The sequence below is a fragment of the Stegodyphus dumicola genome, chromosome 12 (assembly GCF_044657685.1).
Source record: "Stegodyphus dumicola isolate Sdum_Otavi_A_Nest chromosome 12, ASM4465768v1".
Taxonomy (NCBI): Eukaryota; Metazoa; Arthropoda; class Arachnida; order Araneae; family Eresidae; genus Stegodyphus; species Stegodyphus dumicola.
Genome location: NC_140779.1, coordinates 5,176,867 through 5,190,548, shown reverse-complemented (window position 1 = coordinate 5,190,548; position 13,682 = coordinate 5,176,867). Strand labels below are relative to the sequence as shown.

Sequence of the window (13,682 nt, the reverse complement as noted above, 5' to 3'; positions counted from 1 at the left end):
AGTGCAACTTATGTTAGAGAAGAGATTTAGACATGCAACAAGTAGAAGAAAAAGGATTTTTACATAATATTTCCTTATACAGTTTTAGAAGGTTTAAACGGCTCAGTCCAATCACAGACTTCTTGAAAGCTTTCTTGTAGAACTAAGATCATTATTAAGAATTTTACCAATGAAATGAGTTTCCTTCTGCTTTATTGTCCAATTCAGTAGGTCTGTGACACTAACTAAATTCATGACACTGATTGAGGAAATAAAATATAATTGAAAGAAAGCGAAATGTTGCGATCTTTATGAATAACATTGAATGAGTTGGCAGTGCTAGTACTCATTTGAATGAGTTGGCAGTGCTAGTAGCTATCACTAGGTATCTTGCAGTTTTAAACGTCGAGTAAAAGGGAAGGAATCTACGTATCGATAAATTTTATTATACAAAAAAGAGTATCATACCTTTTTACAAAAAGGGGAAATAACCGGGCAGAAATTTTACTTCTCTTCTACAGAAAATATAATATCTATGCTATTAACCCATGAAACCACATGTTAACTTTAAGCTAAAATTAAATGTCAGCTCAAAACGAATTTTAAATCTGAAAATTTCGTGTTTTTCTATATTTCGTTTTTCAGTACGTATTGACACTAACATATCGAAGGTTCCTTGCAAAAAGTATTTCATAAACAACTGGTTGCTAATAAAGTTGTCCACTTTGTTCGTATTTACACATGCCTTTCACGACAGCCTTTGACAAAGAGCGATGAAAAATATCCTCTGTTGATTGTAAAATTGCGTTATGAATTTACATAGGGAAAAAATACTGTTATAAGAAATACTGTTATAATACTGTGATAAGAAAATAAAATGTTACATTTTCAGATCCTTTTGAAGCCGACTTAACTAATGCCAATGATGTATCAGATCTCAGTTTTTTACTTCCTTGTACGAAGTAAAAAGGAAGTATTGTAATCGCGAAAAGTTTCAGGCAGCATATTTCAACGAAAATACCCATTTTGACCGCTATCGAATGCAATTTAACGATGTTTTTGCGTGATATCTGTACGTAAGGGACAGAATAAAATACTCTTTTCCTTCAAAAAAAATTATAAAACTGCTTTAAAATTAATTCTGAAGAGAATTTTTCGTGGCGTCTGTACGAACGTATGTACGGACGTACGTACGTATCTCGCATAACTCAAAAACGAGTAGCATCAGAACGTTGAAATTTTGTATATAAGACTGCTATAACATGTAGATGTGCACCTCGTATTTTGGTTGCAATCGGCCGCACCAAACGTATATAAATATATTTATATATATATTCACTCTCTTACCCGGCTCAGTGATCTCAGTTTCATTACTATTATATGTTTGTAAATTGTACATTTTTTGCTTTAAAAATGATTGAATTATGTTGTTTTTATCTTCCGGTTAAGGATTTTATGCCTTTGGTAAATCTGTGTGCAATATTTTTAGAATTATTAGCAATTTTAAAGTTGTTTAATTGCCGGTAAGCCTGTTTTTAATGGCGGCCATTGATGTTTACATTTGAAACAGGAGACTAGTGGATTTGTTGCCAATCTAGAGAAACTTAGCTTCGCAACAACAAAGATAACGCATTCATTTATTATTGCCAATTAAATCATGCTTAATTCTTTCTGGAATTTTTTCGAGGAAATAAGCGTTTGATATTTACTTCGTAATTTTTAATATAGATATTTTGAGTTTTTATGTATTTTTGCTTTCTCGCGAAGTGAGAACTGAATTAATTAAAGGAGAAATACTCTATCGTCTGTGAAAAACTGTTTCTTTTTTGCTTTGTTTGCTTAATTTCTTTTATACATCATTCTAACTTTATTATAGTATTTGAATAGAACATGTGGCAACGATTAGATAATTCTATTCTTTAAATGATATAAATTTTGTGCATTATGAGTTATAATATGAACGAAATATAATACTATTAAGTGAATCTAGCGCCAGAGTTTCGCTATGGTAAACAAATACTAGAGTGAATTTTAAAGAATGCATTTATTCTATTGTGGTTTATGCGCTCTCGGCGAAGTAGATTTAATTCAATCTAATAAATTTATATGAAATGCAAGAAAAAGTGCGTATAATTTATTATTCCGTACAGGGAAGTCATGAGGTGTACACATCAGATTTTTATTTAAATGTTTCGAAGTTTGTCTTTCGACTTATTTCCTCATTTGTTTGGTGGTGCAAATTGGTGTCATTAAATACCCTATGGAATTAAAATAATAAAAGCAAATTTAAGATCTCTTATGAATGAAAATTCTTGCACGTAGCTCTATCAAGTGAGCAAGCAGTAACTGCTTAGATAATACGAGTATAAAAATGCAGCTTTACCTTTCGCATTAATTCAGCGATGGGCATGGCAAATGATGAATATAATTATCATACAATATAATGTATCATACAGTGAAATAACATTTTGTTTTCCTTTACTATACTTACTACGAAATAAGGAATATATGTGTTGTTTAATTTTACAGACTAATTTCTAATGCTTTAGTGGAAAACCTTTCCGGAACACGCAGGTATCCTTGGCCACTGAGTAGCATGCACAAGTTGTAATCGCCTCATTCAAAAAAAAAAAAAAAAAAAAAAAAAGGGGAAAATGGATAGTGTTGGTCAACAATAAATAAATAAATAAATAAAGTTTCGACTTCTCACTAATTATTTTAAAATAATAGCGCCAGTCTAAGGATTCATATAGCCTAGAAAGAAAAATCATAAACCTTTATGAACTTTCTGATAGTATTTCTGATCCGACGTATTCTGCTTAGTGTAAGAAGTGCAAAAGGTAATAAATACTTTGATGACATTTCATTGCTGTCGTTTTTCATCATCAAACTGAATAGTATATTTTTATTTACACATGTTCATGATTGTTCATCTGTTATTTTTAGATTGAAAGTTGAATTACTTACTTCCAATGAAAATATCTCAAAAATTAGAAAAGGATCTCTGTTTGCTCTGACTAACCCGGATACTATGCAAAGTTCAGAGAACCCTATAGGTACGGCAAAATCCATGGCCATGGCTCTTTGCTCTGTAATGAAATAGGGTCCTGATATATCGGTTTTCTGAAATAGAAAGCACCTGCGTTAATCTAAATGGGCTCATACACATTCTGTTATGTTTACAAATTATTTGCCACATAGTTTAAGTTCGTTAATGCATTAGTTATTAGATTATGTTACTCTATTAGCTAATTTAATTAGGGAAAAATTCACAATCTGAAAACTTCAGATCGCAATTTAACCGCCCTATTTTGCTAATAAAATATGTTGAATCTCAGAATTAAATAGTAATTAAAAATAGGGGAAGTAACCGCGCAGAAATTTTTAAATGCCAGCTTAAAATGAATTTTAAGTATGAAAATTTCGTTTTTTTTCTACATTTTGGTTTTCGGCTCATATTGACAATAACAGAAAAAATTAAAATTTTAGTATATTACCTTTCGAACAGAATTTAAAACGGGAAATTTTGTAAAGTGAGAAAGAAAAGAATCTGTACATCTTGCATGAAAGTTTATTTATTTTATGTTATGATTTATTTTATGTTAATTAGTTTACAACTTGCTTGTAATGCATGTCAGAACAACAGGAGAAATCAAACGTTTAAATCTAAAGATATTTTCTGTAAATGGTATAAATTAACATAGCAATATTTATTAAAACAGCAGAATGCTTAAGACTGTATAGGAAAAACATTCATGCACTTTAAACGTTTCAGTTTACTCATATGCAGTTTTTGTTTGGGGGGGGGTATTGTATTGTTACCGTAGCAAAATTAGTTACGCAATTTACTGCTTTCGTTTCCTTGTTTTACTAGTTTTGAATTTATATTTTTTTTTTTTTGTGAAAATGAACAGCAAAACTAGTGAAACGCCAGCTGATGTCATAAATATCATTGTGAAGTTATTAAAAAACAGAAATATGCATTATATAGGCGGTGTGGTAAGTAGTTTCATGCCACTGTTCATTATACTGCGAAAGAGTTTATTAAGATTGGAACTGTAGAAAATAAGTACCGTTCTGGGAGATCATCGCATCTAAACTATATAAATGAAAAAAATTCATTTTGAAATTAAATCCTTTTCAAAACTCTTCTTGGATTATGTCAAAACTTGGCGAAGCTGCAGGTTCTTAAAAAATGGATATCATGTTCAGGTTAGAGGGCAGCTTTCATAAATAAAGCTGATGGACAGAAGATATTGGAATTGTAAAAGAATTCATTAACAAGCCTAAAGAATTCTGTCATCAGTTAATTTTTTCTGATAAATTGAATTTAATGTTCTGCACTCATAAGAACGCAAATGAGTATGGAGAAATCTAGCAACGGTAAAACACAATGGCGGAAGTACTATAACGACACGGAGGTACATGGCTGGAAGGGGTATTGGAAACTTGTACATTAATATTTTGAATATATATTTTGAAAACCAGTTTGAAACAAATTTCGCAAAATCTAGGAATTTTTACTTTGAAATGCAAAACTCGAACTGTGAAGGAATAGCTGCTATGATACACCGCATATTCTGAAAACTTCATCATAGTCACCCATACGAATATATTTGGAAAGAAACGAATAAGAAGCTCTCAACATTACACAAATACGGCCTTAATAATAATTTAGTGCATGAAAGAGAAAAAAATTTACAAAGATGTAGGCTTGAATTGGATAATGCTTAAACATCTTTAAGATTTTAATAATGCAAAAGAATATTGCACTAAGTATACAAATTTTTCTTTGTCCAAGAAACTAAGGCAATATATTAAAAATACATAAATCTAGGTGTAAAGTACTAGAGGCATTTTGACATTAAAATCAAGAAATTACCTCTTCGTTACGGCTGTATTTAGAAGTTTGGGCTTTCTTAGAGAAATCCTGTGCCGGTCAGAGGGTTAAAATTCTTCGTGAAATTTAAAATTGTCTATGAATCATATAAGTCTATGAATACTTTTTACTTTAACTGCATTCAAACTTGAAATACAAAAATTACTACAACATTTCTTTATGAATATTAAATTTTATTACGTTGTAAGATTCTCACTAGTGTAAATCTCAGTTACTGTAGAAAGTGACGAATCTTAAGAACTAGTTAGGAAATAATCGCTTAAGTTCGTGTGACAAGAAACAAAAAGATGGAAGGGTAACTAACCCTTTATTATTTCAATAAGATTTAACAAAACTCCGCCTTGGAGTGTACAATCAAAGCCGATACTTGGGCTTGAACTTAAGAGACTAAAACTAAAACTAAGATTAACTAAAGAAATATAGCTGAAGCTATCAAGATTCTGAACTAGTTGGCCCCTTAACTGTATTTGACTACGAAGCTTATCAAGGGCCTGAGTACGGCCGAGCGTAATAACAGCTTTGAGAGAGAGAGAGTTGCCAAAAGGCAGACGCGCGTAAATCAGAAACTCTGATTTTCTCTTGCTAAAGAATTTCGCTCTTCCTCATTATGTATTCAGACGTTATTCTAAAACTACGTTCTGGCCGGAAGTAGTAAGTTGAAAGTAAGAATTTGACAGAAAAGGAGCTTTAACTTAAAATTTAACTGTTAATAAAATGAACATAATCCTTACATAGTATGCAGACGATGGCGTATCCAAGAAGTATGAAATTTTGCTACCAACCATATGTAATAGGGTGTATTAGAAAAGTGCTTCATTTGGCATTCCTGATATAAAATAAAGAAATTCCAAATTTTCACTAAAAGTATTATAATTACTTTAATTGTGGAAAGTAATTATAATACTTTTAGCGAAAATTTGGATTGCGATTTTTGGTGTTTGGGATAAATGCACTTCATCTTGGTGAAACTGTCTTGCATATTACATATTACACACTATGAAAGACATAGGAGAAAAAGGCAGTTCGAATCTAACACAAGAACAGATTGCTGTGTTATATGTTATAAGAAGCTTAAAGATCTATGAAACAGCATTATAAACAGCCACATGTTACATCTCAAACAGATCTTTGAATAATGTAGTAATAAACGTATGCCATCAAGTAGATTTCGTATTAAAACATGGTAGATATTTTCCGACAACTTCTGTAAAAAGGTATTTTTTTGTAATTTTGGGATCGTCAGATACAGATAGATATACAACGTATGTAAACCATGAGTTGTGCTGCAGCTCCGCCTTATTGCCGAATGATTTTCCACTGAGGAAGTTGATTATGGCAGTGCCTTTTACGTGGTTTTTATTCATGATGCTTTTTATCATTGAGAATCTTTCGCGTTTCTCGAAAACAAAGATACAGTAAATATGTTGTGACATATGGCTTTATTGGAAATATCAATCGAAACATATAAAAACAGCTCAAGCATCATACATAAACAATGATAAATAATAAAAAAGAAAAAACGTTTATAAAGTAAGAATCAAAATAAATGAGCATGGGAACAAAAGTAAAAAGTTAATTTAAACAACAAGGAAAGGAACATAACATGTAGTCTTTACAAGGAGTTGATGAAAGATCTGGAATTCTAATATAGTTTACTTATCTCACCACGTTTCTGAGACTCTATCTAGTTCTGGGCATATAAGAAGTTGCTCGAATTGCAAATTTGGCATATACAAGGTGTAACACAAAACACCGAGACTGATCCAATAAATCATTATACTTGAAGAATCACTTCTCCATGACATTATCAACTTCAAAGTAGTCCCCTTCAGCATTCACACACTTCTGCATTCGGTGCTGCCGTTGCTGGTAACAGTTCTGGAACGAGGTTTTTAGAAGATTCTCCGTTTTTCCTGAAACTCTTCAGTTGAGGTAAAATGGCTCCCTTTAACCCTTTCCGGCACGCTACCTTTTAAAGTCAGAATTTTGATTAAAAAAAAAAAAAAAAAAAAAAAAAAAAAAAAGGTAGGCAGTCTAATTATGCCTAGAGGAGTACACAAGTAAAATTTTGTGAAGATAACACTTATCGTTTATTTCTGTGGGTTGCCCGAAGAGGGCACACTGATTGAATAGAGCTTCGAAAAGAGTGCTGAAACGAGCATTGTTGTCAATGAACTGACCGATGAGATGCGGAGAAACAAAGACTACAGACTCTCAATTGTCCTGGATTATCGGTGAACCCGGTCTGGGTCTAGGGTTCTCCGTTTGATTTTAGACAAGAATTCAAGGTAAAAATTTAACATTAATATAGAATAAGGAGATTAGCATACAGGAAAAAACATAACATAGAAATTTCTTTTCAAACAATTCCTTTTATACCCTAAAAAAATCTGGAAGATTTCTTTGAAAAATGAGGGTCTTAAAAAACTAAACATGCTAAAACATATGGACTGGTTTGTGTTGAGCTGCCATCTACTATAAATAAAGAAGGTTCAGAGTAACCTAAAGTAACTTATAAATCCTTTTTCATTCAATTTTTCTTTGTGTACAGAAGGAAAGTTTTAGGTGTGTCCAGACCGTATACACTGTGCCGCAAAGGGTTAAGCAAGATTTAACTTTAGAAAATAAAAAAACTGAAATGGAGCCAAATAAGGTGAATAAAAAGGATGCCCCATCACAGTAATGTTTTTGCTGGTTGTAAACTGCTTGACATATAGGGCCGTGTGAGCGGGTGCACAGTCCTGGTGCAACAGCCATCCATCAGTCCGCAACTGTGACCTTTTTTCCCTAATTTTTTCGCGAAGTCTTTTTTGTACTTCAATGTATAAGTCCAAATATTGTTTAGTCCAAATGAGCTATAAATTTTGAGCTTCTTATTTAAGTTTAGTAAAAAGTTGCTGAAATGGTTGTTATTAATGTGAGAAAATATTTTGACAACAGTGTCATTTGACAAAAGAAAGTTTCTGTAATTAACAGCCATGTTTCCTTTCTGAAGTATTTCTACCACTTTAATAGCAACAGGTAATGGCAAAAGTTACTCCAATGTTACGTGGCATTTTAGTTTTAGCAACCATGCATGAAACGTCATATGGCTCGAGTAAATATTTTTCGCTAAAAGTTATAAATTTCTAGAAACATTATTTTTCTTTATTTGAAGATTTCAACAGTAATTCTGAATATTCTTTTGGTTTATTGACGTGTAAAGGATGCTTGAATTCAAGGTGCCTTTTTAATTCTTATGATTTCATATTCTCTATAACCAAAACGTTATTTCAAATTAAACAAGGAGCTTGTTCATTTCTATTACAGTTGTTGAAAGAAAAACCAAATTGGAATCAGGTTCCATCATGTCTTTTCCCCTGCATCTTGGATCAAAATCTAAAATTCTTCGCATATTTACGAAGATTCCTGCTTGAAGCGGAGTTATAGCATTTCATCTGTGTCATCACGTTTGTTACTTACATTCAATCCCTTATCCATGTGTAAGGAATTTTTATCGTAAAATAATGTGACATCTTACATACTAATTATTCAAATAAATACCGACCAACCTTAGTCGAGTGAAACAAAATAAAATACATTATTCTTGCTATGCACACATTTGGTGCAATTGAGCAGAAATAATTGATGATACCGGGAAAACGTTATAACTACAGTAGTCGCAATGTCACCGACCTCATTCTTGGCAAGACCAAGAGGCGTAGGATGTTATGTAATGCGCGTTTGTGACACATTTTGGTTCAGGAACAGTTTAGTTTATAAGCTGAAATTGCAATGCGAAACCGCTATTATAATGTGCTTTGTAGTATCTTTCAATATGTAAATATAATTTAATGCTTAAATGGTCAGTATTATGATTTTATAATCTCGCTGTGCAGAAAAATAATGTGATATATTAAATGAAAGATAATGAAGGGAGTGTGGCTAATGTTTCTTTTAAACTCATGTAGCTGAATTAAATTTTCAGCACCCATACCCCATCTGGGGTTGCAACCCCCATTTTAAGAAACGCTGTCTTTGGAATGACGCTGGTCTTAACTTGAATGGCTTTGGAATGTTCTTTGATGGTAATTTGTAGGCGCTAGGTCTGGCGAGCGTGATATCTCCTAGCTAGTCGCTGAATGGTATCCATCGACGTGTGTTTTAGCACTGTCGTGGAGGTACAGCAGACCCTTAAGAGTAACCAATGCTAGCATTTTCTGGTGCAATCCATGTTGCATCCGTCGTAATTGATGACAGAATAGGTTTTCAGTGATGGTATAGTATGGCAGAGCGGTAGTGCGTCATGCACCACTTGGTAATTAGTTTGACAGACACACAGTGTGATAGTGCGTGGTTGCACAAGTGGTTGTGGGGCACATCACGTGGCAACAGCTAATACCTCCACACTGGGTTTATCATAATGAATCCACGTTTCGTCACTCATTGAGCAGATATGGATATGTTGTGATCCTAAAACAAGAACGACAAACAGGTTACCACTCGTTGCTCCTTGTTGGCTACCGACAATGTGTGAAGTACTTACTATCTCAACTTGTACAATTTTGCTATGCAGCCCAAGTGAAAATTGATTGTTTCCTCTAAAATATGGTACTATTTTAGCAAGTTTACCTCGCGTTTTACTGTTGTTTTCCTCTACAACTCGCTCAGGGGCTCATTATCCAACACCCACTGAGCAATTCATCAAGAAGGCTCAGGTCTCTTGACCTAAAATATTGGAACCATTGTCTGGTGATGCGTTCGTTCATGGCATCCTTTCTAGATGCCTGATGTATTCGACCACATAAATGAAGCTGTTGATAGAGCAATCTTAATTTCATTTAGAAAACGACCGCGAAAGAGCTGCTTCTTTCTTGCAATGCTCTCCGACATTGGACGATTCGGGATTGTTTTGTGTGCTCAATGCACCTGTATCAATGCAGGTCAATGGTTATATTGATCTTCTATCGGTTTTCAGCCGCATTCATTATTTCGTTTATATTCTGTAAACGTTTCATCAACCAGGACATCTGAAACAGCGAAAATGGTTACCTTATAATGTATATCTCCCACCTTCTTGGCGTGCCTTCGTGATGTAGTGGTTCTGGGCATTGGGCTGGTATTACAGAGGTCCGTAGTTCGGCAAAGGCGGTTGATATTTTTCCTCTTTTCTGCTTGCAAAACATACCTAATGTCTCTACAGTGGCGCCCGAAATAAAAGGGTTGTTGGATGATGAATCCTCCTCACCCAGATTTGGCGATTGGGTCCCCTAAAAACCCCAGTCGCCCTTTAAAAGGGGGAGTATATAAGGTATATCTTCCACTTTCTTGGCGTGCCTTCGTGGTGTAGCAGTTCTGCACACTGGGCCGGAATTCCAGAGGTCCGTGGTTCGATTCCCGGCGAAGGCGGTTTCTATTTTTCATCTTTCCTGCTTGCAAAAAATACCTAATGTCTCTACAACCACATAGTTAAACCTGTTTAAAATCTTTAAGACCATATTGTATAAAGATGATTGAATTAATGCACTGATTGGTTATATATACTTAAACCAATTATAATTTGTTTAAGTTGGAATAAACGAAGATAATTTTGAAAAGTAATACATAAACTAGCTTGTGACATTTTGGTAAATTTTTCAAAACTTTACAAGATCATGAATATTGTGTGCTTGGAAAAAGACAAAACTGATGGATAAACGGATCTTTAACTGTTTCAGTTCATGAGTTGTTAAGTGTTTGAGACCAAATAAACACTGACTAGTGTCGAGTCTTTAGAAACCTACTAGTTGTATGGTTTCTTTCATGCATTTCCAAATACCAGTCAGTTTTTTGACGTAAGATATATAGCTCGTGCTTTACTTGTCATATCCAATAAATAAATTAATAATTCAAGGTATCGACACTGAGCAAGTATTTGTTGATTCTTAAACTTGGTGGATTAATATTCATATTAACGAAAAAGTAGTTAATTTTACAGGCAGCAAAATTATGTATATTTGCTGTTGCTAAAAGAAGAATAACAACGCATTACGGATATTGTTCTGGAACTGATTTTACATTTCTTGCATTTTACATTTGCTATTACATAGACAGTTTTTCTAAAGATTATAAGTACACTTACGTTTGCAACTGTAGCGCCGACCATTCCTGTCCATTTATTATCCGGTCCTAACGTTCCGTACTGCAGATCTTTTTGGAGTTGCGTTTCATATCTAATAAAGAATAAAACTGCATAAGAAAGCTAATTTTTGTCCGACATTAGAATATGTTATGAATTATTATATTAGCGATTTAAAAGCTCTGTAATGCGACACTCGCATATGCAATGTTAAAATACATTAAGCAACCAATTTACCACATGCGCCTTCGCGAATTCGTAATTTTCCCTCCGCTTTTTTGGGGATAGAGATTTTGTTTAAATTTCTACAGGATGGTTTATTATGCGGTGGTGCATATTCTATCTATCAGTTTGAATTGGCAACTCTGCCAGAATACGTACACACATGTGTGCGAGTGTGTGTACCGGCATTCATACATGAGTCAGTCATGTAGTATACCATATACCACTAGCCGGTGCATTGTGGATTTGGCAGTGGAAGGTTTCATTAAAATTTGCTTTGTCACAGGCGTTTAATGAGTATAAGGCGGAATAGTGAAAATCGAGAGAACTGTGGGCAAGAGAATTGAAGGATAAAATTTAGTTTTAACAGAGCAACACAAAGGGAAACATAAGTATGGCTGCATTTCGACCCTATTTTCACAGGATATATGCCCTCATTGCCTTTCACAGGATATCCATTCAGGAGAAGGACATGATTTTCAGTGTTTCCTGCATACCCACTCTATATATTTATCGCATCCTATAATTCTATAGACCTTCCGCATTCAATAAAATTATATCAAAATTATAAAGTCAAATGAAAGGAATTTTGCAATTTTTGTATACGCATTATGAATATATATGCATGTTTAAGACACAATAACACGCCGAATAAATACTAATTCAGAAGTCAAACAACAAAAATCAGCGTTATATTTACAAAATTTTCACAGGACTAGTTTCGATGGTTTTACCGAACCACCATCTTCAGCTGCAAAACTGCAAATGAACAAGATAGGAAATAATGATTAGATAAGATAAGAAAGCCTGGACAAGAATAAGCAAGTGGCGCCATCTGTTGGCGAAACCAGAACTAAAACATAATTTCTCTAAAAGCCGAAGGCAAATTTGGATTGGAATTAGGATCGTTAACTAGAACAGAAAGATTTTTATGAATGTGAAATGCCTCTAGAAAATCCAGTTCTCCAACGGAAGATGTTTTTTGAATAATTTTAGCAGCAGAAAAAATAAAAGTGTGATTTTCGGACCAACAATGTTGAGCAACAGAAGACTTCTGTGTTTCCTTTTTTCTAACATATGCCTCATGTTCTTTGACGCGAAATTTTAAGGCTCTCTTAGTTTGGCCAATGTAAATTAAACCACACTGGCAAGGAATCCTATAAATATCCCAGGAATTCATATCCGGAATTGGGTCCTTGAGTTTAGAAGTCCGAATTTTATTGATGGAAGAATAATCTTATCTAATCATTATTTCCTATCTTGTTCATTTGCAGTTTTGCAGCTGAAGATGGTGGTTCGGTAAAACCATCGAAACTAGTCCTGTGAAAATTTTGTAAATATAACGCTGATTTTTGTTGTTTGACTTCTGAATTAGTATATATGTATGTGCTATTTTAACACTATATCTATTATATTAAAATATGTATATACATTATACATACATATACATAGGATTAAGTAACGCATATGTTTATAAAAAAAATTACACAATGTATACGTTTCTTTAAATAAAAAGTTGTAATTTTGATTTAAAAGAAAAGCAAACAAAAGCAAAATTTCATGTTGTCAAAAAAATTTTGCATTTATTTTTGAAAAAGTCTCGTTTTTGGAAAAAAAAGGGTTAAATCAGAGTCCGATTTAGAGAATCTGGGACTAAGGCACAGCGACATTTCATGGACCGACAACAACCCTCCCTGTTTATTTTCAAGTTTTCATGAATCTAAAAAAAAAAAAAACATGATAAATTTATGGGACTGCTTACAGGGATACCTAGAACACGAAGCTGTAGGACAGATCGTTAAGGCTGAGATTTTAAATAGGCCCTAAATTAAAGTAATGAATTCTTTTAACAAACTTTCCTGGGTAATTGAATAGTAACTGAAGTTGCTGTAAAGACTAAGTTACAATGGCTAGCGACTTTTGTAATACTTTTGAATTTGTAAAAAAACATCAGTTTGTTTTTTTATAGCCGTGTTCATTTTTATTCTCATAAACGTTCTTAATTTTATTCTGCTTATAACTCAAAATTTGAAGGACAATATTTCTCTTACCTTCGAAGAATAGAAAACGTTTCTGAAATAATAGTACTGCAGTGGTTGCATATAAAATTAGGCTAAACCATTTAATGATCTTTACTTTTTAATATATAATAATGTATCTTGTTTCTATGTACTTTTAACGTAACATTATCATTGTCTGAACCGGCCGAGTCTCTAAAAATAAATTCCATTTAAATAATGGATGTTGTTACTACAAAAGGGTTAGTTTCTTTACGTATGTTTTGCCAATCAACCAGGACAGTGGTTAGTGACTCTGACTGCAGTACCGAAGGGCCCGGGTTCATATCCGGAGAAGGCATGGATATGTAAATGCCATAGTGGCTGCGCAACATGGGGGCATTCTAAATTCGCGGGGAGCCAAAAGTCCGCTCGAAAGGCTGAGGGTTGGAGAAGAAGAATGGAAAACCCTCGGACTCGTCCCTCT

The 13,682-nt window shown here is 33.6% G+C and overlaps 2 protein-coding genes across 2 annotated transcripts in view; one reads left to right on the top strand and one right to left on the bottom strand.

Moving 5' to 3' along the window:
- LOC118192775 (uncharacterized) overlaps positions 1-13,682 on the top strand; it is a 153,607-nt gene that overhangs the window by 15,260 nt on the left and 124,665 nt on the right. The window lies entirely within an intron of this gene.
- LOC118192774 (glutamate receptor U1-like) overlaps positions 1-13,682 on the bottom strand; it is a 34,426-nt gene that overhangs the window by 13,423 nt on the left and 7,321 nt on the right. Inside the window, exons 3-4 of the mRNA XM_035363790.2 lie at positions 10,980-11,070; positions 2,947-3,102 (exon numbers count right to left, since the gene is read on the bottom strand). Coding sequence (XP_035219681.1) covers positions 2,947-3,102; positions 10,980-11,070 — 247 coding nt within the window. The remainder of the gene's footprint in view (positions 1-2,946; positions 3,103-10,979; positions 11,071-13,682) is intronic.